At 51.0% G+C, this 26326-nt stretch overlaps 4 protein-coding genes across 4 annotated transcripts; 2 read left to right on the top strand and 2 right to left on the bottom strand.

Moving 5' to 3' along the window:
- Window positions 1–1843: 1843 nt before the first annotated feature.
- Window positions 1844–4847, bottom strand: ASPACDRAFT_49034 (uncharacterized protein; the record flags this gene model as incomplete). The annotated part of the gene is made up of 3 exons (XM_020202199.1): window positions 1844–4131; window positions 4197–4409; window positions 4481–4847. 3 exons carry the CDS (start codon window positions 4845–4847, stop codon window positions 1844–1846), a joined length of 2868 nt encoding a protein of 955 aa, XP_020060913.1.
- Window positions 4848–5330: 483 nt separating this feature from the next.
- Window positions 5331–7153, bottom strand: ASPACDRAFT_1851553 (uncharacterized protein). The gene is made up of 2 exons (XM_020197205.1): window positions 6225–7153; window positions 5331–6170 (listed from the first exon to the last, which is right to left on the bottom strand). The coding sequence occupies exons 1-2, from the start codon at window positions 6906–6908 to the stop codon at window positions 5550–5552; spliced, it is 1305 nt and encodes a 434-aa protein (XP_020060914.1). The 5' UTR covers window positions 6909–7153; the 3' UTR covers window positions 5331–5549.
- Window positions 7154–7662: 509 nt separating this feature from the next.
- On the top strand, window positions 7663–9471 carry ASPACDRAFT_49035 (translation initiation factor eIF2B subunit gamma; the record flags this gene model as incomplete). The annotated part of the gene is made up of 3 exons (XM_020202200.1): window positions 7663–7725; window positions 7786–7900; window positions 7970–9471. The coding sequence occupies 3 exons, from the start codon at window positions 7663–7665 to the stop codon at window positions 9469–9471; spliced, it is 1680 nt and encodes a 559-aa protein (XP_020060915.1).
- A 14165-nt stretch (window positions 9472–23636) lies between these two features.
- On the top strand, window positions 23637–25992 carry ASPACDRAFT_21441 (uncharacterized protein; the record flags this gene model as incomplete). The annotated part of the gene is made up of 2 exons (XM_020199032.1): window positions 23637–25512; window positions 25574–25992. 2 exons carry the CDS (start codon window positions 23637–23639, stop codon window positions 25990–25992), a joined length of 2295 nt encoding a protein of 764 aa, XP_020060916.1.
- Window positions 25993–26326: the final 334 nt, after the last annotated feature.

Below are 26326 nucleotides of genomic sequence, written 5' to 3' on the forward strand. Positions count from 1 at the left end.
CACTACTATGTAGCCTACCAGAAGTAGATCTTGGCCTGATGGAAGATGGGGCCGGTGGTGATGTACTGTATCGAGACTTCATCGTAGCACTGTACTGTACCTTTTTGCAGGCTCGCATGTTCTTTCCTGGCTTCCCAGGATCTATGTCTGTCATTTGTGGATAACCGGAGTCGTGACAACTACTGAATATAATGCACTTAACACATATAAATATGTATGTATGTGTGTGAGGGTAGATACGTATATATCATTCCCAGGTCCAGTCCAGCACAACTTACCCCTACAAGTACAGTACAATACACCCTAATCTCGGTGGACTTGTTCTTTGTTACCTGAAAGGAGCGTGTACATTCTACTTGCCCAGTTGTTCTAACTGGCTCTCCTGACATGGTTGATACAGATCTGTTTCAATTTGTCGGTGTCGTGGTCGAGGCTTCTCTGGGCTGATGATGCTAATGCCGAAAATATATTTGCCGTTCTCCCGGCAAGAACCCAGCCTCATAGGCTGTTTCGCGGTATGCTTCTCCATCATGAGTAAACTACGCTCGTTCTATGGCGCGAATTCCTTTCCTCTCTTTTGTTTCCTGCGTAGTGACAACTCTTGACTTATGGTACATGGGATATGGTACTCGGTCTCCTGTTTGAAAGTACGCACCGACTGGCTCATCTGTTCATGGGTGATAACATGTGGGGAATGTAGACGGGATCATATGCTGTATATACTGGGGCTTTATGGTGTTATACTGAGACTGGGGTTTGGTGGGTGATTATCGAGAGCCGCGAGTTCGGTGGGAGTTATGTTCTACCCAGAGGACGACTGGTTGATTGGCTTCGAGTCTACTGTGCTGCACCTAATTTTATCTCTCAACCAATATCTAGGTCGCTACCGAGGCCTACCTACTCCTCATCCATACCGGTCTACAAAGAGCCTCGAGGCTAGCAGCCCCGAACTACAGATACAATAGAAGTCCAACTTTCAGACGTATCCGTCATCATTCACTGAAAGAACAATGGTCTCAAGAAGTAAGGGTAGAAGTAGAAGAAGAAGAAGTGAAGATAAAGTAGAACCAACGACCTGTCTCAGCCCCCGACTATCGTCTTCGTCCACTAGACAGACACAGTCCACCATGTTGACAGGTCGAAGGATCGAGATCAAAGCAATGAAGTTGAAAACCAAGATGAAAAACCATAACAAAAACACAAGGGGGACAACCCTGTACAAAAAGTGGTATCAAGTCTGTAAAGTAGGATTACCCTGTTCCCCAACGAAGAAGTGACAAACAGAGAAAGAAAAAAAAGTCGACCACGAGATGAGAAAGAAAAATCGCGATAGTCAATGCCCCGCCCTCCTCCTTCCCAGAGTTAGTACATAGTAGTCGCCAAGCACAAAACCAGATAACAAGAAGCAACAAAGCAAGAGGAGAAGTAACAAAAAAGACGCAGGGTAGTGATGGAAATCATGATTCAAAAAGGAAATAAAACGCCAACCAATCTCTTTTTACCGTGAGTTCCCAATGTCGTATGCACAAGTCTCTCAATGGAGTTAGGTGTGTAAGTAAGGTGAGAAGATGATGGGGTATGAAGGTGATGAAGAGTAGAAGTATGATGAATCTGAACTCGAAGACCTCGACGTGGGAGTGGTTGTGATGTGGTGAGGGAAATTGTGGGGTTCGCAGATAGATATCGGTATCGTCCAGATGTCCATTCATTGCGAGGTCTGAGAGTTAAAAAGTAGAATGGGGGTGAAAAAAGAGTTCCGAGGATAAGTGCTGTACACTTATTCGCTCGTAAAGAAGAAATAAGAACTGAAACAAGTACAGAGTTGCGCTCCAAGGGGCCGCAACTATTTCATGCCATTTTGCATCATGTTCTGTTGCTGTTGTTGTTGCATCACTTGAGCTTGCACGGCAGCCACCTGAGAAGCACGTTGCTGTTGAGCTTGCTCCCGCTCCCGACGCATCAATTCTTGGACCCAGAGTTTAGCATTGCGTTCAAGCCCAGCTTGATACTGTTGTGCGATTTGCGGAGGATACGAGGCGGGCGGACCATACTGGGGCATCAGTCGGCTGGCCATTTCTTGTCTCAACCGCAGCAAGCGCTGCTGGTATAGTTGATTGTATCGCTGGGCAATGGTGACACCCTGCGTCATGTTCACGCCTTGCATATTCTGTGGTAGATGGCCTCCATTCGCCTGGGCCGCGGCCATCAGCATTTGCTGTTGTTGAGGGTTCAGTTGCGGGCCGTTCTGATGCATTTGGCCCTGTTGCCCTTGCGCTTGTTGCCCTTGTGACTGTTGTTGCTGTTGCTGAGCCAATTGCATCTGCGCGAGCTGTGCACGCATCAACTGGGCTTGGTAGGCTTGCGGATTGGGGAACTTGGCTTGCTGCTGTTGCTGCTGTTGTGACTGTTGCTGCTGCTGGAAGTGCATTTGCATCTGTTGCTGTTGCTGTTGGTGGGCTTGGATATTCTGCTGTGCATGCGCATTCGCTTGCATCTGGGTAACCTTCGGCGAGAACTGGCCGTGAAGCATACCCTGTTGGGCAAGAAGTTGATTCCTCTGCTGCATAAGCAACTGTTGCTGCTGCTGGGCTGTGAGGCCCATCCCGTTGCTCATTTGAGGGGTCGTCATCATGGTAGCCTGATTCAGAACTGGGGTAGGTGCCATGGTCGAATGGCTCGGACTGGCATGGCTCATCCTCTGCGTCGGTGTTACATTTCGCATGATAGGCGTAGCATGGGACATGGCAGGAGTGCCTTGGGTCATCTGTGGTGTTCCGTGTCGGCTCTGTCCTTGTTGACTTCTTGAAGCTGCCATTGGATGGCTCATGGCGGGGTGCGCGTGCTGTATCACCGACGGTGGTCTCGAAGGGCTTCCAGCACCCTGCATAGAAGACGTCATACTCATAGGAACCCCAGCTTGCGTTGTCCTTGTGCTGCCAACGACAGGTGATGATATGTGCTGAGGTGTCTGGTTGCGGACCACAGGAGATGACTGTGGCGCTTGACTGACACCATTTGATTGAGCCATGGCATGTCGAGTTTGTTGCTGCGCTGCCAATTGTGCCTGAGCTTGCTGCGCCGCGAGCTGTTGTCTTCGAGCTTCTTCCTTGGCATGCTCCTCGGCTTGTCGCTGTTCAGCAAGACGGCGTCGCTCTCTCTCTTGCTCCTGTTGCTGTCGCTTGGCCATCTCTTGCTTGACCTTGATCTCATGGTCTCGCTTCGCCTTCTCTTCGTGTTGCATACGGATGTTCTCAAGCGTTTTGAATCTTGAGAAGCGTGGCTCAAACGGCGCGCCACCGCCGGTGTCATCGATAACAGCTGATTTTGGCCCACTGGCACCATTGGAGGTAGCTGGCTCCAGACGCTCATCCATGATGAGCATGAAACGCTCTTCCTCCGCTGCGAGAGCTTCATCAGCGGCAAGTTCGGCCACAGTCCGCTTCCTACGCTTGGGTGACGGTGGTGGATCGCAATGAAGCGGGCTTTCCATGTGCTTCAACAGATCATGAACTCCATCAAGACTACTGACGGACTCAAGGTAGAGAGGGGGAGCCAATGCTCTCGTCAGCCTGGCTTCACACTCTAAGAGATCCTGAGGTTCCACCAGCATCTTCTGTTTCTTCGCTGGAGGGGCACGATCTTGCAGTGAATTGGCGGCCGCCCCCGGCCCGGGGGAAGACGGCGCTGTAGATGACCCCTGCGGTCGAGATGTCGAGCTGGTTGCCGTCTGCTTGGCCGCCTTTGGATCAGGTGTAGTAGCGAGAAGAGTCAGCTCGGCTTGAAGCGAACGGGGTGTAGGATGTAAAACAGTGGTGAACACTCGAGGTTTCGAAGGTTGTTTCGACTGGTTGAGTTTCGAATCCTTCTGCGAAGCTTGCGAGTCCGAGTTGCCGGGCTGCTCACTGCCCAACTTGACATCCTGCTGGCTTTCCGAAGCCGCCTCCTTTGCGGAAGGCTTCTCCGAAGTTAATTGATTCAGCTTCGGATAGGGCACATAGGCAGATGGTGTGACGTGCTCGTTGTAATTATGTATAGAAAAGGGGGTGTTGTTGTCATTCGATGACGGCACGCTTGACTTCCGAGTCTGCTGCGACACCGATTTGTGATCCACCACGCGGACAATTAGACAGCCTGCTTGTCGCGTGATTAGTTAGCCGAGCACCTATCAAATGTGCCGTATAGGGGCAAGAGCCTGCCTTCATAGAACCGAACATTGGCCCGCAACAGCTCCTCTATCATGTCATGAGGAACGGTTTGAGAGCGGATATGTTCAATGATGACCTTCATCTCCGAGTTATAAGGAAAGCTCCCATCTTGCTGCTCAAAGCGGAAGTGGGTCGGATGAAGGTGGAGAATCAGGGAGGGAGGGTGCTTGGAGAACTTCTTGAGGATATATGACGTGGTTTTGACTATCGGAAACGCGGATCCACGTGTTAGTATAACTCTAAGCGCATTCATCGAGGCTACCGCGGAAGCTCACCGAAGGGCTCTGGACACCGCTTGCCGGCTCGACGATCACTGTCAATTGATGAGGCCCTTGAGAATGGCTTCTGTAACCGCCCGGCCTGCTCGCCGGCCTTTTGCGCCTCTTTCTTCGTCCGGTTCTGGGGGCCTTTGTTAGACGGTGCGCCCGTGTGGGTTGTGCCATTGGCGCCATTCGCCATCGGTGCGTTCGTGGAGCCTGCAGCAGCCGGTGTTGCAGATCCTGGAAGGTGCTTTGCTGTAGAAGAAGGGGAGGTTGAGGATTGTTGGGGCTTGACACCGTTCATTCCGGTCTGAACAAAAGGCGGGGGAGGCCGCTTCATCTTAGGGGGATGCGAATTGGGCTTGGAGATTGCCGTCGCCATCCTGCGAGCAGGGTGCTAGCGACGCGACTAGAGGCGACGACGAGCGAATGCGACTGCGCGTTATGGGGGAAGCCGGGTGCGATGGAGGAAGGCCGTGAGTCGTCGTCGTCGATGGATACAGCCGGAGCGCGAGACATGTGGGGAGCGGAGGTCGGAGCGGCACGACAACGAAGGGGCCGGGATACGGACACTTGAACACAACGCGGAGTCGCTACAAGAAGTAAATGGGGGAGTCCATCGAACAGACACCTGCAGAAATAGCAGGGGAGGTTCGAGAAAATTATATCGGGAGGGGAGGGTGATTTCAGGGCTGACCGTTTGGCTCTCTGCGTCAAGTGAGAGGGAGTTCGGTCCAGCCCAAGGCCGCGGACGACGTGAAGGAGGCTGGGTCATGTGATATCCGCATCGGGTTAGCGCCGATTGGGGGTTCCCTCGATGATGCCTGTTTCAATGATACTTCAATCGATCTACAAAAAAGACTCATGCAGGAGCATGAGGGCACTGATAGCATTGGTTATGCTGTACTGTATATATTCACATGAAAGCGACCAACAGAAAGAATTCGCACATCATCATGGCAGGGGAATCAAACGCAAATGCAGAGAGTCGTCAAGCAGGGAATAGGGCGGGTAAAGCTGTAGACATACGAAGTGTCCATGCACTTCGCCTGTTCCAGTAAAACTGGCAGAGCCCGAAAGCTCTCTAATCAAACCCAGATACTCGTCGTCGCCAATCGTCGCCAACCCGAAGCGCATCGACCACGTCGATGCGCTTACCGAGCCCGGTGGTGCCCTCCTTCTGCCACCATCTCTCGCCCTTGTCCGCCAAAGCCGACTCGTCATCGCTGTCGATCAGACCGCCGCGGCCACCTTCGTCTCCAACCACGACAACCACCTGTCTAACCCAGCCGGAAATGTGATGGACCGCCTCTCCGTCTTTTCCAGCCAAAGACTCTTGAACATACACAGTATCCGGGGAAATGTGTCGCACAAGATGCACAAAGCCAGTGGTAGTGCTAAAGGGCATGATGGTGTTTGGTTTCTCAACAAGAGCCTGAGCTTGCGTGTACAGTGTGCGAAACAACGGGGTGGTGCCCTCGTGCTCGTCCGTCGCACGAGACTCGCCCGATAGTTCACGGCCAGGTACCTCACCCGGCGATGTTGCTTCCTCCGGAGCGATATTGGAATAGGAAGAGGTGACCGACAGGGTAGGTGGAGAGGAGCCGCCTTGGCTAGGGGCATGCTTCAAGCCTGGCGCATAGATCATAATGAAAACACGGGTGGTGTCGAGATTGACATGTTCTGGAAGGTGGGAAAGGATTGACTACAGGTACATTAGCGTGATAGGCTCAAATCATGGTTGCACTGCAGAACATACCGCATGCTGCGAGATAATCTCCTCAGGATCAACCCGAGGAGTTTCAGAGGACACCACAATCGCGATAGTCTTCCTCTTCTTCTTATCGGTGAGGATAGGGCCAGAGACGGCCTCGCGGGTCGTTGGCGCAGCGCGGGCCGGCTGTTCTCTCTGGTTGGCTCTGGATTCTACTTCTTCCGACCACCGTGAGTGGTCTTCAAAGTCTCCTCTATCCTCCTCCCGGATCGATGTGAGAGCTCCGCCGACGAAGGCTCCGGCCGCGGCCATTCCCGCAGCGACTCGCTTGCTGGCGCCGTCAAGTATCTGCTGGGGGCTGGGTGTGCGACGCAAGGCTCCCTGCATGCGTGCCATCATGCTGGCATCTTCGGGATGGCCACCGTGGACATCTGTTGCTGTTGAGCGAGCATACATTCCCTCGTAGTCGCCGCCAGCAGGATAAGCCTCGCTGCCAGGGCCGGGGGCGGGGAAAGGTTCCTCGTCGCGGCGGCGATCGCGGTCATTTTCGTCATCGTCATCTTCGCTGCGTTCGCTCCAAATCCAGGCGGCAATGCCAACGGTCGCGATGCCTACAGTCAGGGCAAGTGGCACCCAATAACCCAGGACGGTCCGTCTCCCTGAAGAGCTGAAACCCGTCCCGGCTCCGACCCGCCGACGGCGGGCATCCTGGGAATACGGGAAAGACATCGGGATGGTTAGATCAATGAGAAGAGACACGTAGACTCAGAAAAGTTCCATTTAGCTGAGCATCACATTTCAAGCTTGAGGGGGAAAAGGGGCAGGCGTCAGGCAGGGTAAGTGTTGGAATGAGAAAGGGAGTGAGAGTAAGAAGCCGCGCGCGGGCTGGCCTCGGAGGGAGCAAGAAACATGTGGCTGGTGATGCTGGATTAACCGCGGGATGTTTTTGGCCAGTAACAGTAACAGATAACTACGGTATGGTAAACTACTCCGCCGGTGGGCGGATAGTGTGGAGGAGCAGCGATACTATGAGTAGCAACAGCAATCCGGGGCGCGAGGTTGACCAGAGATGCTGTCCTGAAGTTTGCGACATTCGCACTGTTTGCATTGTATGCAGCTGCCGCAGCCCGACCCGCGATTGCTGAGTCAGTCGATGCTATCGGCGCATGCTGGTGGGATTTTGGTTAACAAGCGACCCTGACTCAAAGACCAAGCAAGAAGGAGTCTGATGATCTCGAGCTCGTCGACTTCTTGAACCCTTTAATACGCGGCTCAGACTAGACATGATCTAGAAAGCTTAAGTTTCGATTCTATAAAACGCCTTCCTTGACGACGCCTGATACCCAACACTACCTTTCCCCTCCACCCCGCGTCAAACTTCCGTCGCAAAATTTGTATGGTTGACCAGCCGACTCTGTGATCCATACATCCTCTTCGAGTTCCCCGGACTTCTAAATCACCACGGATTTTGCACCATATCAATATGCCGCACTCGGTTCCAGTGCCCAATACGGGCATTCAAGCCCTCATTCTCTGTGGGCCTGGTGTGAGTTCGATCAAAGGAAACAAGGAAGCAAGCACTTTACTGATTTGACTCCCCTTTTAGGTCAGTTTGAATACCTTCACCTCGAATGAGGACTCTCCCAAGGCTCTTGTTCCGATCGCCAATAGGCCGATGATCTACTACCCACTTGACTGGTGTTATCGCATGGGAATTACAAGTCAGTAACTGCCGTCAATTGCGCTAGGATTGCGCCCAACAGTCTAACAATGCCAATCCGATGTAATAGATATCACAATCGTCACTCCTCCGGAGATCAAACAGCCATTAGAAAGTGCCATGGGTACAAATCCATACTTGACCTCCCTTCCGTCCCCTTCGCCGTCAATCCTGTCGCCGCCCGACTTGACCATGACCACCGGAACTGCGGAACTGCTCCGCCTCCCCGAAGTCCAGTCGTGCATCAAGTCCGACTTTCTGCTCCTTCCCTGTGACCTGATCTGCGATATTCCGGGAGAGTCTTTCATCGAAGCATGGATGGCACAAAGCGCGCTAGGGGGCTCCGATGGACCGAAGACCGTTGGATTGGGAGGTGGCAGTCCTCGCGGTGGACTCGCAATGTTCTACCAAACCAAAGGTCAGGAAGAGAGCGTTAAGGGTGAGGCCACAGACTTCGTGGCTACCGTTCCGCTCGAGGAAGATGAGGCACCAGCTGTGTCTCACCCCCTGGACGGACCCGCTGCGCTGCGGTTCGGACTGTCCAAGCTGGCTCTCTCAATGCCGATGGACACATTGAAGGAGAACATGCAGGAGCAGAAGGGCTTGCTCATTCGGCACTCTCTGGTCAAGAAACACCCCCGGATCAAGCTTCTTACCAGCTTCCGAGACGCAAATTGTTATCTTTTCCCGTACTGGGTGTCCCAGTTTTCGCGTCTCAACGAGCCATTCGAGAGTATCAGTGAAGATCTTGTGGGATGGTGGGCAAAGGCAGGGTGGCAGACGGGGCTGGGAGAGAAGCTTCACTTGCGAGAGATCCTCCAGCCAGAAAACAAGGGAGAGAGCGGTAGTCAGGATGGAGACTCGCTGGAGGATGAGATCGATCTGAACTCCATGATCTCTACGAAATCGGGGGCTGCCGTCGCTCGCGAAGGGGCCTTCTCCGACGATATCCAGTTCGCCTCCCGCGTTCAGAATCCTGATGCCAAGGACGCAGACAGCGCAGAGCCCCTGCATGTTCCTCCGATCCTGGCATACATGCACTCTTCCAAAGCGTCAGCGCCATTGGTCAGACGCGTGGACAGCTCTGCTCTGCTCCTCAGCGTATCGTTGAAGCTGGCAAAGCTGGAAGCAATCGAGGAAGTTGGCCGCGTCGCCGCCTCTCCTTTCGCCCATAACCAGAAGATCAACGGCACATCGAATGTGGCGCAGAGGTGCACCGTCACCAAGGCTGACTGCTTGATCGACATGAACACCACCATCAACGAGAAGTCGGTGGTCAAGGAGAGCGTCATTGGAGCCAACTGCGTGATTGGAGTTGGCGCAAGGCTGACGAGGTGTCTAGTCATGGATGGAGCCGTCATCGGAGAGCGTGCTCAGTTGTCCGGCTGTATCATTGGCCGCAGAAGCAAGATCGGACGCGAGTGCGTCCTCAAGGACTGCGAGGTCCAGGACGGCAACGTGGTTGAAGATGACACTGAAGCGAAGAACGAGAAATTCATGGTATTCGAAGGTCTAGATGACGATGAGGATATGGCTGGAGGGGACTATGAGGATGATCAGGATGACTTCTAGGTGAACAGCGCTTTGGCAGAAAGCGATAAAAGAGCAATAGAAATACTAATGATGTGATGACACTTTGGATGTCTGACGAGAAGATTTATTTGTTCTTTTTAGAATTATTAAGTCAGATGTCTCTCAGATATGAAGAAAAGAGAATAAAGAAACAAACTGGAACTTAAAGAGTTAACATCTTTGCGTAAAGAAGATTCAATCCTGACAAAAGAGAGGAACCAGAGCCAGAAACTGCTGCCTAAGCTGAACTGATGCGGTGGTTGTGGAGTGAGTGAGTGAGTGAGTGAGTGAGTGAAGTGAGTGAAGTGAAGTGTACACAAAAAGTGCACCAAACAAATGGACTGAGGTATTAGTATGAGGAAGGTGCAGTGCAGTAGTAGTACTAAGGTAGTACTTCGCCGCCTCCACAGACGGTGTGAGACAAACCAGCCAACCAACCAACCAAACGACTAAACCAACCCCGAATTTCACTGCATCATATCCCAGTCGCCATCACCAACCTCCTCATTCAACCCATCAGAATCTTTGTTATAGCCGCTTGCGAAAGGGCTGCTGAAGAACGGATGCTCGCCGGCCTCCTCCCTCTGCCGCTGGTCCTCTTGATCAGTCACATAGCACTGGAAGATCCATTCCAACTCCTCCGTTTCGTCGCCAGTCCCCTTACGCTCATCCAAGTCCATCTTGTCACCATCCGCAACCACAGCCCCACTCTCCTGCTGCTGCTGATGGTTGTTGTTAAACTCCGAAAGACTAGAGCCGTCAACCGCATCATCGGCCGTTCCTCCCAGAGCCACGTTCCGAAGACGAGCATCGGCACGAGGGTTGACAGCACCGGGGCCTCTACCCGAACTTCTGGTTGAAACAGGCGAGCACGGCACAATAGTCGTATCATCCAGGAATTTCACATATCTAGGACGCTTAGGCTCCGGCTCTGCCTTGGGTTCGGCTGCGGGCTTAGACGCGACGACGACCTTCATCGGGGGTTTCGGATCCGCACTGGCAGCATTATTAGGACGATTGTTACCATTGGGATTACCAGTAACAGGCAAAGTGGACAAAACTGGGTATAGTTCCCGCACCGGACGTTTTCCGCGTCTGATCTCTCCGCTGCGCCTCTGCTGCATCATCACGGTGGGAGACGACATGACATTTGTCTGCGGGTCGTTTGTGTCCTCTGGTACCGCTTCGGGGGCGTCGGGGCCGGTCGAGGGAGTGGCATAGGATGCGAAGTTCAGGTCCTGCCAGTAGCTGTTCGCGTTAGTGGGCTGTCTCAACCAGGAGCGCCGGGTCGTAGGGAGCGCGGGTGGACCCATGAGCCCCCCAGTTTGAGGACGAGGACGAGGCCCGTTGAGCGCCGGGGTCGACTGGGGATCGTTGGATGGGCGTCTCATGCGCGCCGGTGGGATCGTGGGCCTGGGCCCAAAGACGTTCTGGCGGGCAGAAGCTGGGTCGAAGAAGGGATCTTCGTGGCTTTGTGCGAGGTTTCTGTAGCCAGTCACGAGGTCGGGGGAGTTCGGGTCTTGGGATACTCCATGTGTGGAACTCTGGGGAGACTCACTAAACCCCTTGCTCTGAGAAGCATCGTGGATCGCTGGGGTGATGCCAAGTGGGATGTTCGGGTCTGTGTGTGAGATCATGGCAGGCGGCTGCTGAATAGTCCCATAGTTGAGTATCGGCATCGGCACATATGGACTTGGTGGATCATCGTCCTGTGTGTGTATGTGTGTCAACAGACGCCTATCAAACTGCCTTTTATTGGACGACTCGAAGAACTAACCTCAACAAATGCTGGCGCAGGAGCCGTGCCAAAATACTCCAGAAGTGTTCCCAGCGCCGACTCTCCAACCACTAGTGTCTGATTCTGAGGCCCTAGCACCAATCTCGCCGATTCTGTAGCCTCGTTCTCGACCACGATCGGCGGACGGGGCTGCGCCTCTCCCACTCTCTCAAGAGGCGGATGGGCAGCGACGTTCTGAGGCTCCGTGTTTAACGTCGAGTGGCCGGAGGCGGAAGAGGAAGTCATTGTGACGGCTTTCTGAGAGGTGCCTGCAGCAGGCCCGGTGGCAACAGCAGTGTCGACAACACTCTGCCCCGACGAAGCCAGCACCGCCTGCAAGTACGCCTCTTCCTCCTGCTGATCCTCGAGGCTCTTGGGTCGCAGGTATCCCGGTTGCATCCAGCGAGCGTGATCACCCCTGGCGTAAAAGCGTGTCACACTGTCAGTGAAACCCGGGTCGTGACGGGACATGCCAAGGATAGTCTCCATGGACTGGATAGTGAAGAGCGTTCTCTGCCTCAAGAACGTGTACCTGGTAGGGGGGTCACGACAAATCAGACAGGGACTTGCAATCGTCAGGGTCCTGGCAGGCAGTTCCTGGTGATTTGGCATCTGGTGGAAGGGACAGCGCTCTTTGAGGGCCCAGATGTGGGTGCAGGAGTAGAGGTGTACCTCCATACGACACATCCCGACGGTTGATATCCTGCAGTTTGATTGGACCTCGGTGATGGTGTATGTCTTTGACACGTCCAGATGGACTCCGGTGAAGCTCTCGGCGGTGGGGAATCACAGGGTAGCTGATGACTTGGTGGAGCGACACGGCGTGTTGTGAGGTCGTGAGTTCATTCTCTCAGCGTCGCAAGCGGGTCCTCTTTTTGCATCGTGGGTGCGCATAAAGCAGACTCCTTTTTGGATCGTGTGCGCGCGTAAAATTAGCCTATTTTATGCGCATATCCTGGGGGTGAGGTGATATAGCCCTCGTGCAGGTGCAGAGAGCCGGACTTTGTTCTTGACCAGAGTGAATGGCGCTCATCAGCAGTAGTGGCAACCGAAAGAGACTGGCACATGTGATTTGCAGATGAGTTTGACCGTTCTAGTATATGTACTAAACTATCTCTTTATCAAGTGGTTTACAAGGTTGCATATCCCAAACTGTATGAAGTTGATGCTGTACACGATGTAGATCAAAGCTTAACAAGCTCACTTAGATGTAACTATATAAGGCTATAAGCTCTTAGTTCTTCTTGAATCTGTAGGTGGGAATATTCTCTGATACCACTTATACCTGTACTGGGCTGGACGGTGATGGATGATAATAATCTCTCGTCTATATACAACACTATTTCTACAGATGAGGACTCCTCGCTTGCAACTTTGATCTGTATGTCCCTGTCCCTTGAGATATCTCATGCCACAGTATACTGAAGTATGCTTTGTCTACGACGTGCCAAGATCACCTACAGATAGACTATCCACAGCAATACTCCGTTATGTAGTATGTAAGCACAAAAGAGCATAGTTTACTAGAGATGCAGACTGATATGAAGTATCTCTCACTTTAAGAATCGAACACGGCTATGAGTTACAGCAGATATTAACTTACTAGAAGGCAGATCTATGTACAGTATCTTATGATTCGAGATATTGAAGGCCTGGCGGCCTGAGGATCTATGTTCTTGCAACTATTGAAACAGTGGGGCATGACTTGCTAGAGACGCAGGTTAGAGTACTGTACTGTACCTTATAACTACGTGCCTCGTACTTCGGGAGATTCAATGCCAGGCAGCCTGAGATCATCTTCTTACAACTATCAGATATGACCACCATCATACTTATAATGATGTGGAATCCACCACTATCACCGAATAATTCCCATGTTAAGCTTAGGGCCTAGAACTTCAGCATACAACTTAGGCATAGAACTTGAGCATAGAGCTTGAGCATAGAATCTAGAGCATAACCCCAAATCAAAGAAGTTATAAGCGTATAACCCAAGACCTATCCCTGACACCCTTCAAACGCAGAAGTATCCATCCATCCGTGCCCCAAGTTTTAAACAACACTGCTCCCGCCGATTTAGACAAAGTTTAGAGAGTCTAAGTTAAAGGAAAGGGCCCAAAGAAAACTGGCTAGGTAGTACCCACAGGCACACCCGTGTCTGTTGCTCCACAAATTATGCTTCTTGCTTCGTGGGCGGTTGGATTTCATCCATTCATGCACGACTCCTTGTTTGGGGCAATTCCTTGTAAGAAGGCCAAATAAAGAGATTAAGGATGCCAGGGACTGTGGTGTGTATACTTTTGTACTGTATCAGAGGATATGATGGCAGTCGGGACAGGAGATTTGGTGTTGATAAAGTTGATGACGAGGGTGATGATGAAGGTAATGATATCAAACAGACCTACACTCCTTCCGGACCGGTTCTATGGCATGATACCTGAGTAATTCTGTTCCATTTCTTTCCCGTCTTATCGTCATGGCACTTCTTCTTGGGTGATTAGATTGGAAACCATGATTTGATCAGGTTGCTGCTCATGCTTCTGCTTCTCTCCCCCGAAACCTCTTATGGACCCCGCAGTGGGTCAAGATCGGGCGGTTCATGTCTGAGATGTTGCCTGCCGTCTTTCGGTTTTTTTTTATCTAACCCGGAGTTGTTGCTTGTTCAATTTCAAATTTCAATAAGGATGTGTATGTTCCTCAAATCCTTCGGGCAGGAAAAGTTGGGGAGATGTGGAGCTCTCTCTCTTGCTTTGAAACACTTACGTAGTTACGTAGGAAGCATACGAAAATTGACTCAGGTCTGGGGGGTGTATTTGGTCAGTGGTGACAGGCGGATAGGATAGCCAGCAAGAGCAGATAAGCCAGCGAACCACTACGCAACACAACACATGCAAAGCCCAATTCTCGGGAGAGAGTTGACTTTTGTCAGGTTCTTATCGATCAACTATGTCTCTCTTGTTTCGGTGGTAGATCCCCATATTGATCGAAATCTACAATACAGTACACGTCCGTCGCATACTTGACTCAGGAAGTTGACTGCCAATTTCCCCCTCCTGCAAAAAAAGGTACAGTACTACGCGTGCGAGATTTTAAACCCAACCATACAGATCCCAGAAGCTCCAATTCGATTGATATTACCTTTTTCCAGAGCCCATGTGAGATGCAGATTTGATCGCCTTGAAGCGTCTTGAAACCAAGTAGGAAGGAAAGGTCAGCAGCAGCCTAAGGAATCCTTACGCGAACAAGTCAGCAAAAACCCCGCTTGGTGGTTTTCCGATTGCAGCGACATGCAGATGGCGCTAGTGTGAGAGTGGATGACAATCTGGTTCCTAGTACTTCCAGCACACGCAAGTACTGTACTTTGTTCACGAGGGATTGAATTGAACTACTTACACTGCTTTATGAACTTTTCAGCGAAGGTCTAGTTGATTGCGAGCTGCGTTGATTGGTGTCATCTTACTCTGCTACTGTCACTGACAGTAGTGGTTTTAATTATGAAATGAAATGAGATGCAAACCTATCCTGTCTATTCGTCGGTCGCTCGGTAAGCTCCAGAGTCAACAGGGACAAGGAACGGAAGTCAGATGACGGTCTTGAGGCGCGAAGTGGTATGTAATGACTGTACTACGACCCTATCGGGCTGGAGCGCAGTAGTACTTCGGGGAGGTAAGGAAGGTATAGCACGAAGTATAGTACTCGTAGTTAGGCAAGTTTATGTTGGTCAAGTATACACAACTTTCCCCGTTTCTCAAAAAGAAAAACGTACCATAGTGTCTTCATTATAGTAGACGACGACCAGGGGGGAGGTTCTTTAACCTCCGAGAACAACCATTATAGCGTGTTCGCCGCTGGGCTAATGTCCGGACAGATCAGAGGGGAAGTACTCCGTAGCTGGTAGTCACTAAGCACTTTAGGTGTTTCAGGTATATCTCCGTGATGAGTAGGGCACCCTGCCAGCGTTGGGTTGTTTGCAGCGGCAGCAATAATATACTCAGTATGCATAGTGATGTGTCCCTGCTTACCTAGGCTCGGGCTTGTTCTGGAACTTTTACTCCTTTTACTGCTTTTACTCCATAATCTACACATATGGTCTACCTGAGAGGGGGGGGGGAAAGAGATATCTTAATCTCGACTGCATGGATACTGGCTGGGATTTTTATCTCCGTGCGGCCAATCAGGCGGGCAGGTGGTGGATGGACGTTGCCCCTCCCTGCAGGTTGATTGTCGTTCAATCTATTTGTTTATCTGAGCACGTTGGGGCTAAACTTCCTGCAGTAAATGGAAGAATGCCCCCTCCTCTCTCGCCCTGGAACAGGGTAGGGAGGTTTGCCACGAGTGGAGTGTTGAGCGGCTTTCTGCCCTGGTTGTGAGTTTCTAGGGTTCAGGACTCGACTCTTGATGAGATGATGAGATTAAATGGCTTGGCTGGCGAGCGTTGGCGCGGGGACGTCCTACATTCAGGGTTCAGCTGGCTATACTGAAGCTTGAGTGACGGGATGAGATAGCTGATAGCATGAGTGTAGCTGGTGGCGATAAGAGGATCTATCCGTGTGTATGGAATATGTTGCCGACCGGTCCTTTGTGATTATACTCGTAAATAATTGATAATGACAAAAGAGAGACTTCTTGCAACGGTAGCAAAGGATTTCTGTAGATGTTTTGCCCCCTTTCGCAAGCAATTCTACTTGAACCTATCATTTAAGAAACCCTGAACAAGTGAAAAGAAATGCTTACCAGGCAGTCCCTAAGGGAGGCATACTTTATAAGTTAGCAATTGATTGCAATGGACAACAGTCCCCGTAGTACCCCGACGCATCAAGCAAATCGAACCCATGCAGCCAGTCAGCTTCTACAATAGATTAGATGCCCACAGCAGCTGCGACACCAAATTCCTGCCGTACACAACCACAGCACCCATGTCCCTGTCCCCTCCCTGGATTTCGTTCCATTAACCAATAGCTCCGGCGGGCATATCGAAGCAATCAATACCCTGTCAGTCACCCGCGCCACCAAACAACCAATCGATAAACCTGGAGGATGTAAACCCCCCCTCATTCCATGACAATTGATTCGAATTCCTCGCTAGCTTCGTTCACAAAAGTCCGGGGTCAATTTAGCCGGTCCAGGCCCCCAGCGATACCTAGTACCCAGTACCTTTTGGATTCACATTTTACTTTTCACTTTTGTGTACTCAGTGTACACCCACCCCTCTTACCCCATCTTCTCATCATGATGAACCTTGGGTTTGTTCCTGGATGATGACTCGTATTCGGGAGATATGACAAACAAAACGTCATTTGCCACATGCCAGGTGAGATTTCTATTGAGTATGGGGGGAGATAGATTTCGATCGTCCCTGGATTCCGCGGTCATGCTGGTTATCTCGCCTTGGCTGGCTGGATGCTTGCCGGCCTGTCTTTTCAGGCAACAGCTTTACTAAGTACAGTATGACTGCCCCCGCGGTCGCGGTTCAAGCCGATCTATTTTTTTTTTTTTGGTTGGATGGTGATTTGCGAAGTTTCGATCGTTGTTTGAGGCATATCAAGTGACGGGAAATGCCCATCGTGATTTGATTTGAAGCAAGGCACAAAGCTCTATGACGGAGTTTTGAGTCTGTACCTACCATACTTCTATTGAGTACGAGTACTACGAGTATGTGGTATATACAGCACGGAGAGCGGCTGAACTCGCGGAATGGTAAACCGCAAATCGCCGTCGAGAATACTAAGTAGGCTGTTGTGACTCGGGTTATCATATCATAATTATATCATTATTCTGAATGCCTGGTTATAGGTTGACAAGGTTGAGTCGGCTTCGTGAAGTATGGATCTCATAGACGCAATAGAGACGAGGCATGGCCGATCGTCGAGATTTCTGGGTTACAGTGCGCGCTTGAGTGCAGTTGATGATGATGATGATGATGATGATGATGATGATGATGATGATGATGATGATGTCGATTCCTAGACATGACTGTTCGCTTCCTGGGAGGTTGAAATTGAGTGGAACCGTGGTTTTCTGTTTATCGGATCACTTATCGAAAATGTGTTCATTGTACGGAGTACATTACGGGGGTCATTGCTGTTTATGCGTAGTGCATAAGTCGCCGAATACCATTCAATCGATTCGTCTACAGGTATGTGAGTACAGACCGTACGATCATTTAGCTCTTAGTCTCCGCCAAGTTGCTCTTGGTAGCTCGCTTCAGTGGTGACAATAATGTGAATGCCTAGATAACTTATCGGTTAGACGAGGGAAAGTGGTTTTCCTGGTTCCTCCCTTGCTCCACTTCCAAGCTGTCTACCGAGGAATGGCAACATGATCTAACTTATTATTCATGATAAATGTTAGTCAGTCTACCGGGCTCGGCGGAGTGTTCGGTCCGAGTATACGGGTACTAAAATGCGTACTCGTACTAGATAAGGGGGGAAGGGGGGGCCTAAGTTGGAGGATTAGGGGGTGGGAGGGAGAAGTATGAGTACGGGTATGATAAAAGATTAGATGGAAGAGAGGGTCATGGCATTTAGTTGCCATTGCGCAATCTCTCAATAGATTCTTGGAGCACATAGTAGTTGTTTGCAAGCACGGACAGGTGTGTCGTGTAGATGGAATTATTTGCCCTTTGTGGTCCGGTATGGATAGAGACGGGCACTGCGAATGTGGGGAGGGCAATTGAGACACAAGATGTGAAACTTGATGGCAGTGTGCGCTGCCCACTGCCCACTGTCCACTGTTCACAGCCACGGTCCTGTTCAATCTACCTTTGTGGTCCATGTGCCCGCCGCTGTTCTGCTGGCAGGCTGGGTAGGTGTGGCTAGCTGTCTTGTCAAAGATGTTGATGGCGATAACTATGGCGACGTTGCTCTTGTCGATCACGCGGGAACTCCTTACAGGGGATCTGCAGTGGCACTAACCACATGAGAGTCTGTGAGCGCGAAAGCGCCAGAGAGAAAGAAAAAAGAGGGGGTGGGCGTTTTGGTGATGGAGAATCAGAGATGAATTATCCACCTCATTGTGGATTGTGTGGGAGGGAGATTCACGATTCACGGTATTGTACCAACGATCCGGGTTTCAGTTTAGATGAAAGCCTTCGGTTACCCATCTCCGAAATTACTTGTAATTCAATCAGAGCTGGTAGCCTGAGATGAGCTGGAATTACAGAGCGACTAGGGTGAGCAAACAAACAATGGAACACTTGAGGTGTCTAACTTCCTTTCGCCGGTGGAAGCGAAGGAAGCGAAGGAAGCTCGTTGAGCTTTGAGTCTTGAGGACACGAACCCGCGGATTTAACCCATCCCAAGTGGGCCCCTTCGACAATCTCCGCTCTCAAGCCAAAACGCAACAACACCCTGTCTCCCCGTCCCGCTTGATTCTCAGGTAAACAATGTAGCGAGAACTTCGTACTGTACGGAGTACAACATTTCTTAACTTATCTCGGTCGGCCTGGCAGGCTGGCACGACCTGGGCTGAACCGATCTCCCGAACGCCCCATGATCACGACAAGTGGGAGAAACTTGACGGATCAGATAGTAAGCTTTGGGCTCACCGACAGTCAGCAGCACAACCAAAACCTCAGAATATAGTTCCGGTTGACCAGGCTATTGAATTTATCTCCTCCTCTTTACGAGCCCCTTCTCGCTTCTCATGACTTGGTAGATACCCCTTTACTCCGGTATACGAGTGAGAGCTTCCACAGTAGCAATACTTAAGCGTAGTGAGTTAATTCCATAGAGCATCAGTAAGCGAGCGACTTCCCAGTCGAGCCATCCAGAGTCTCGGGTTCAGCCCCAAGAAGAATGTTGCCAAGCTTTGAAACATCCAAAGAGATTAACTTTGGGACCTGGAAGCTCGGATTGCCTGCCTAATTGCCTACCTGCCTTAGTAGGTGGTGGCCGGACTATCCGCCACATACCTTAAACTCAGTTTGCCTCAAGCGGCTCATCCTCGATCGTCTCTGACATGATCCGTTACGAAAGGCAAAACGTTGTTTCAAACCCTACAGTGGCCGAGAACTTTCCGAACGAGAGAGAGAAAGAGAGAAAAAGAGTTGAATGGTGTGTGGCTACTGCAATGCACTGCGTCAATAGCCAAAATTCTAACTCTGAAAGATTAAATTGTAGATTTTTCAGTCGAATTGACAACTAGACCGAATCTTTCCATGCTTTTTTTTGTTTATTGTAATGTAGCTCTACTTCCGTTGGGTGCTTCTATTGATTCTCCTTTCCCAATTCGTAATCTGCCCTACAGTTGGAGGGCCCGTTCGCTTGATCCTTTGCGTGGCTGGCTGTCATCACAGGAGGGAACTAACTGATGTGATCTACCAATCCCAAAGAATCCGGTGAATTTTCCAGATGCACCCCATAGATGCATTGCGAATCCAGCGCCTCTGACTCAGTACTACGCGATTCCGTGATGCTGAAACGACTTGTTATTCGGCTCGGTTGAGAAGAGCTGACATCATCTACACTTTCGACAACTCAGCATGGGGAACTCGATATCATATAAGTTTACATGGTACAGAGCACCAACCTTACCACTTACCACAATTGAAGGAAGACTGGGTCTTGAGGGTTCACAGTTTCACGGTACCAACTCGGGACATCCGATTCGAATCGAATTGCAAACGTTTAAGTTGGCGCGGGCCCACCCAAAGAAGGAAACCAAGAACAGATAACTTACTACGAAAGACAATCGTGGCAGATGGTTGAATCATAATGATCTGTCCCATGGTACACAAAGCTCCTCAGGAGTCTGCAACACGGAATTTCATGCTGCAACCGGAGATGAAAAGAGAAGCAGGAGCCTAAATTTCATTCAGAGAGAAGAGAAGGGGGGGGCGACACGAAAACGCGGGTTATGCCCATTACTCTCGTCGTGGGTTACACACTGGTGGAACAAATCTGAACCACGGAACTAGTTGACGGGAGGATCCCACTGGTCGCTGGAGATTGGAATGACCTGACTCGAATTTCATGGGAACTCGAACTTGTGGTGAAGGAAGTCTGGTACCCTCAGGGGAATTTGAGTTCAACTTTTTTTTTTCTGCGTGTTTGTTTGTTTTTTAAAGGGGTTGTGTGCTTGGTGACTCGGAGAATTAAGAGGTTCGGTTTGGATAGATAGTAGTACAGTACACAGATGGCAGCCATGAGATACTTGTTGTGTTTGGGAAGAACGAGACCATCACCACACTTATCATGTTGAGGCATAAGGCGGGAAATCCGGGGTGATGCTGATGGTCGGTAAGGTGATGATCTTCTCGGTGAGATCATTGTACAGGAGAAACCCTTCCGGGGTTCCTCCCCCATGAGATTGCATCGAGTTAAACCCTTTCTTCCTGCTACGACGAAGACTTATTTTTTGCATGGTAAATAACCGATTACAAAGCTACCTAGTCTCAGGGGCAAGATGCTCGGAAGACCATCATCCAGTGCCGGCCATGCTAAAACAGATGTGTGGGAAGTGGTTTGCAGGACGTTCAGCAAGAAACCCTGGACGTTACTATCGGCCTGGTATAATAATGGCATTAATCTATTATTATCCACGAGGGAAGGCCCCTCTTATGCCCATCGGTGCAAGGCGGCAACAGTCCCGCAACCGAGGGAACTTTCCCCTTCGCGGTTATCGACTAGCTATCTCCGGTCGGTTTCTCCGAGCTTCCGTAGCTTTTTCTTTTTTTTATTTATTTTTTTTTTCGATCTCTGGGAAAAACCTGGACAGGACTTGCCAGGACTAGCAGTCATGGCGTGACAGCTAAGAATTTTAGTTGGTGTGTGGCTGCAAAGCAGCTTCCAATTTGCTCCGTTCCCATCGGACTATCCAGTTCGCTAGGAACGCATATGGTCCCAGTTATGGGCTCATGCACCTAGCACGTTCTGTTCAGTTCTTCTTCTTATACCAAGGAGGAGTTGTTGCTGCTGCTGCTGTTGTTGCCCAGACAGAGATGCACATCAGGGCAGGGAAAAGGAGGCGGCTCATCTTGGCCTGAGGCAGGCAAAATGATCAAACACGCTGACAGTAGTAGCAGTATTCCATTCAAACTTCACAAGCTCATTACTAAGAACATACAAACACCTATCATCATCACCACCATCACCACCATCACCTTTACTCAACTACCCCTCCAGAAGTACGTAGAAGAGATCGATCCCACTGATCCCACTTATCATCTATCGATATCTACCACGGAACCAGGCACCGGCCGGCAGATTTACTTACGCCCCGTCCACCATCCACTCCTAGCCCCCCAGGTAACCTTAGTTTCTTCGCCTTCGATTACTGTTTCTATCCATGGATGGAGTGGGTTGGCATTACTGTCTGTCCATAGGAAGAGAGAGGTTTCGCTGCTCTTGACCCGCTCACGTATCGAGGATGGGGAATAGTCGTATCGATAACAATACTAGGTACGGAATACTTAGTCTACGGAGTCCTGAGTAGGATAGCAAGGCAAAAGGGCAGAAAAGGCAGAGCATGATTTACTGAGTGAGCAAGACTACGAGTGACTAGTCCCCAGTCTAGTACCTACTCCGTACTAATCTCCATACTCTCTCCGTACCGGTTACAAGCTGATGGACCCGGATTTACCGTTCTATGCCCTCTCCAGTCTACAGCCCCAAAGATGTCTTACCCCTTTCGTCGGACGAGCGAATAATAATAGCTCGCTGGCTGATGCAGAAGGGAGAGGCCCAGGACCGACTCTCAGGAGAAGAATTCGAACTTTAATCTACCTACAGCTATCTGACTGCGAAAGATTCACCGGCCTGGGTGATACGATTGATTTATCTTCCCATCCATCAGAGAGAGAGAGGATCATAGAGTGATACATGGTAGGTGTCAAGCCTGACAATCACTACAGTTTCTCAACCACTGCTTTTCATGTATGACTGGCACCTGCAATAAGAGTAATCTTTATGAAAAATATCATTCTTTTGTGTCCTTCTTTTAAGGTTCTCCGAAGAGACTCTGTACTCTCCGTATGTACCATACTGTACAATGTATGTACATACACTTCATCGGTTTTGCCTCGTGGATTTTCTATCAGCAACCACCCACCCACCATCTTGTCCACATTTTTTTTTCGTTCTTTTTTCTTCTTTTGCTGGGGGAGATTTATCTGGCTGGGACATCACCCTTTTAACCTCCACATGAAGTGCATGCGAATGAAATGACCACCTACAAAATAAATTTGAATTCGTGAATCAAACCAGCATAAAATAAATAAAAGACCATTAGAATTGGTCAGTGTTAGAGGGATTGGGAGTAAAGAAAGTGTGTGTGCCTGGCGTTCCGTTCTTCTCGCGGTGTCTGGAAAATCCCGTCCGTCAGTCTCCGCCCGCCTGTCAGTCGTCGGCCTCCCCTAAGAGTGAGCAACAGAGAAAAGAGAGAGAGACAGAGTGTGAGAGAAACAGGCAGCGCAGCGCAGCGCAACTCCCATCCCATCCCATCCCCATCCCCATCCCCATCCCCATCATTCCTCCCGTCCATTATCTCTCCTCTCACTCTCACTCACTCACTCTCTCCCCCTCCCTAATTCCTTTCCCTCTTCCTCTCCCATCTTACCCTTCAGCCCTTCAGGCTCTCTTCTTCTCTTCTTTTTCTTCCTCTCCTCTATCCGTTTCCTCGCCTACCCCATCTCTTTTTCTCTCCCCTCCCTCCTCCCCGTCCTCGCCCGCCGGCCCGTCTTCTGCTTGATTCAGAAGACAAGGTGCCCAGGACTCTTCTCCCTCCACATCTCCCATTGTCTGTTTTCTCCTCCTTCACCCTCTTTCGCCGTCCTCCTCCTTATCGTTCCGATCTTCATTTTCATCTGTGTACATGGCTCGACCGCTTTAGACAGCCTCTGCCATCCTGGAGCCTTGTGTTCCTTCCGTCGTACCTCCGTCGCCAACTCCTCCCTCTTCGATCGCCTGATCCGAGCCCTTCGTTTCCCTTTCTTCCTTTTTCCTCAACAGCATTCGTTTTGCATAACCGAAGCGCATTTTCTTTATTTGTTGTATCTGTATAATTCACTGGCATTTCCTCTAGAACAGGTACGCTCCCTTCGCTATGATCCCTTCCCCTCTCCCACCCATCCACAACATCACCCCCCCCCTGGCTGAGGAGGCAAGCACCATCGTGGCTAGAGAGCCATCACCCTCGAATTTCAACCAATCTGTTTACCCGCTCGCTTTTGTGCAATGCTGACTGAGAACTGTGTGTAGCACAGAGTCTCTCCTGTTTTCCTTTTCCCTATCTCTTACTCTCACCCTTGAATACTTCTTCGGATATCCCTCGAAGTTCGACTTGCTAAGTGTTGGAAGAATAATCTTGCCTCTCAAGGGACCAACATATTTGTGACGCTATCTGTCACGCGTCGGACCCTGTTTCGTTCTGAGTAGCGGAGGAGAACATCATGGCTGCGTTGGTACAGACAATTCCTCAGCAAAGTGGCACGGTTACTGTGCTCCAAACTCGACCATCATCTTCCTCGGGCGCATTCGCACCTTCTTCGCCTCTCTCGCAATCTCAAAATCCGCGGAACTCGACTATGTCCTGGAATCCTTACAATACAACGGGCAACTCAGCGACATACAGGACAGGCCACCAGGCTGTGGCCCCCTACCAATTCAACAGTACTCCCAACCTCTCCAATTCAACGAGCATGCACAATCGTCAGTCGGGTTCTCCTCACTTGAGACCCGAGCATCGTACCTCTTCTGCTCCTTCCGCACCCCAATTATCCGCAAGTCCTGCCCACGGCGGACTCAACTCGCGCTTTTCTTATCACCCTGCAGCTGGTTCTGTATCCTCATCCTCCAATTCCTCTGTTCAGTCCTACATGTCGAAAGACGACTCCGCCATCCCATCTCGGCAGCTTCGTGCTGAGCCTCCTTTGCGTCCATTGTCGACGGTCAACATCCCCTCCTCGAACTTCATGAACATATCTTCTCCCACCGTTGCTCGGCCCTCTCCCGATCGGTATCGACGCGGAAATCGGCGTCCTGACAGTGCTGCGGGGCTCCCGTCTCCGCTACCACAAACGAACGCACCTGGGTCGGCACGGACTGCACCGGCCACGATGGATGATAGCCTTCTCCAACCCAGCACACCCGGCACACCCGGCTCTCCAGGGTCAACCGGTTCTGTTTCCGACGTCGCTCGTCGCCCTGGTCACGTTCGAGCGCCCAGTGCAGACGACACTTCACGTGCGGACAAGCCTCAAACGGAATTGGCCAAGCGGTACCGTCGCCGAAGCTGGGGTACTATTGATAACGCCGGTCTCATCAACATGCAACTTCACCTCCCTACATCATCGCCGATCCCATCGACAGGTGGCCATGACTACTTCGACCAGAACCACCGACCCCGATCGGCTCAATCCAATCGAGATGTTCAAGGAAGCATTCCCTCTGCGCACTCCTCTACATCCTCCGTGCGCGATGCAGGACACATCGAAAACGCAAACCCGTCAAGTCGAGGCCCCAGCAAACCAGAGGAAAGCAAACGAACCAGCAAGCCCTCACCCCTTTCTCAGCCGGTTGATGTCGATTCGAAGCCTTCTTCTCCTAAACCTCCGCAGTCCACTCCAAGTTCCAAACCTACCGCAGCTGCAAATCCTCCTCCAGAACGACTATCAGAGTTGGCGAAGAACGATCTGAAACGCCCGGGTAAGTCCAGATTGAGAAGGGCTTTCTCGTTTGGCAGTGCTTCTGAGCTCCGCAAGGCGTCGAACAAGAAAGAGGTTATCGCTACTGAAAGGGCTCGGCGGGAATTGCTGCAGGAGGAGCTGGGCCCCGAGCAGGCAGCGATTGCTGAGCAGCAGGAGGCAAGTGGACTGGGTGAGAGCATTTATTCGTCCCACCACCAAGGCCGTATTTTCAACAGTTCTACCGACAACCTGTCCGTCTCGTCGACCGCGTCTTCCGCATCGATCATGCTGCGAAAGATGGGCAAAGGGATGAAACGATCGACGCGGTCTCTCGTCGGCTTGTTTCGCCCCAAGTCAATCATGAGCACATCGTCCACGGATGCTGTGATCACCGAGCCAATGGCGCCGCAACTGTCTGTGGTCAATATCGAAGCCGAGCGTAAGAGTGGAACTGTTAACGCGGACGCTCGCGATCTCCCCCACGGGGGTACGGCGTTTCCTAAATTGGAGTTGATTGGATCAAGTGCCGCACGTCATGATGATGGCGGCTTTGACAAGGGCCAGTCGCGGAAGAGCATTGTTGGAGGAGACAGAGAGCGAGCGGAAGTCCTGGCAGCAGTCCGGAAAGGCATTCTCAAAAGTACGTAATCTGCTTCATTTGTTCGTTGATATGTCGAACAGCTTGTCTAACATTGCTGCAGAGACAAACTCGGATACCAATGTCCCTACAACTTCCACCAAGTCTTTTGAGAACTCCCAAGCGATCAACAACAGCGACTCGCCGCATTCTAGTGTTCCTAGCACACCGGAGGACCCGACGCGGTCTGGCAATCGCCGTTCCGACGCAATCAAAATTGCCGGCGAAGATGACTATCTCTCCGATAGCCGGTTCCTGGGGTCTGAGGCCAAAAGCGCCCCCGTCACGCCGCTTTCCAAGAGCCTTGTTTTCAGTCCCCGCATTCAGTTTCATGAGACGTGGCCCAGTGGGGAGTATGATCGACGGGGTGACATTGCCACTTGCAATCGCCTGACGCCCCTGCTCGCCCAGCAGATCAAGGAGGAGCTCAACAACTTCAAAATGGTACGTATTTGCCTCCCATGCTGGTTGCGACGAGTGTAACTAACTATCTGGGACAGGAGATGGAAGTCCATGAAACGTCGAAAATCTATACCCACTTCCTCTGAGTCGCTGCATTTATGAAAGGCGTTTTAACTGCGTGTCTTGTCTTATTCAATCTGCTGAGGAGTGTTGGATCGATCTATGACGGCATGGTACCCCTTGGTATCTTGTAGACCTGTTCCCTTTTTTCCCCCCTAGAGGATGTTTTGGTTTTCGATCCGGGCTGATCTTCGACCTCGGTTTCGCGCCCGAGACCTCCCATTCGACCTGTGCTCGACGGTTCAACCGGCCATCTCTTCATGCGTTTGTTCTGCTTTCTGGGTGTTACGGCGAA

Source organism: Aspergillus aculeatus (assembly GCF_001890905.1).
Source record: "Aspergillus aculeatus ATCC 16872 unplaced genomic scaffold ASPACscaffold_1, whole genome shotgun sequence".
Lineage (NCBI taxonomy): Eukaryota > Fungi > Ascomycota > Eurotiomycetes > Eurotiales > Aspergillaceae > Aspergillus > Aspergillus aculeatus.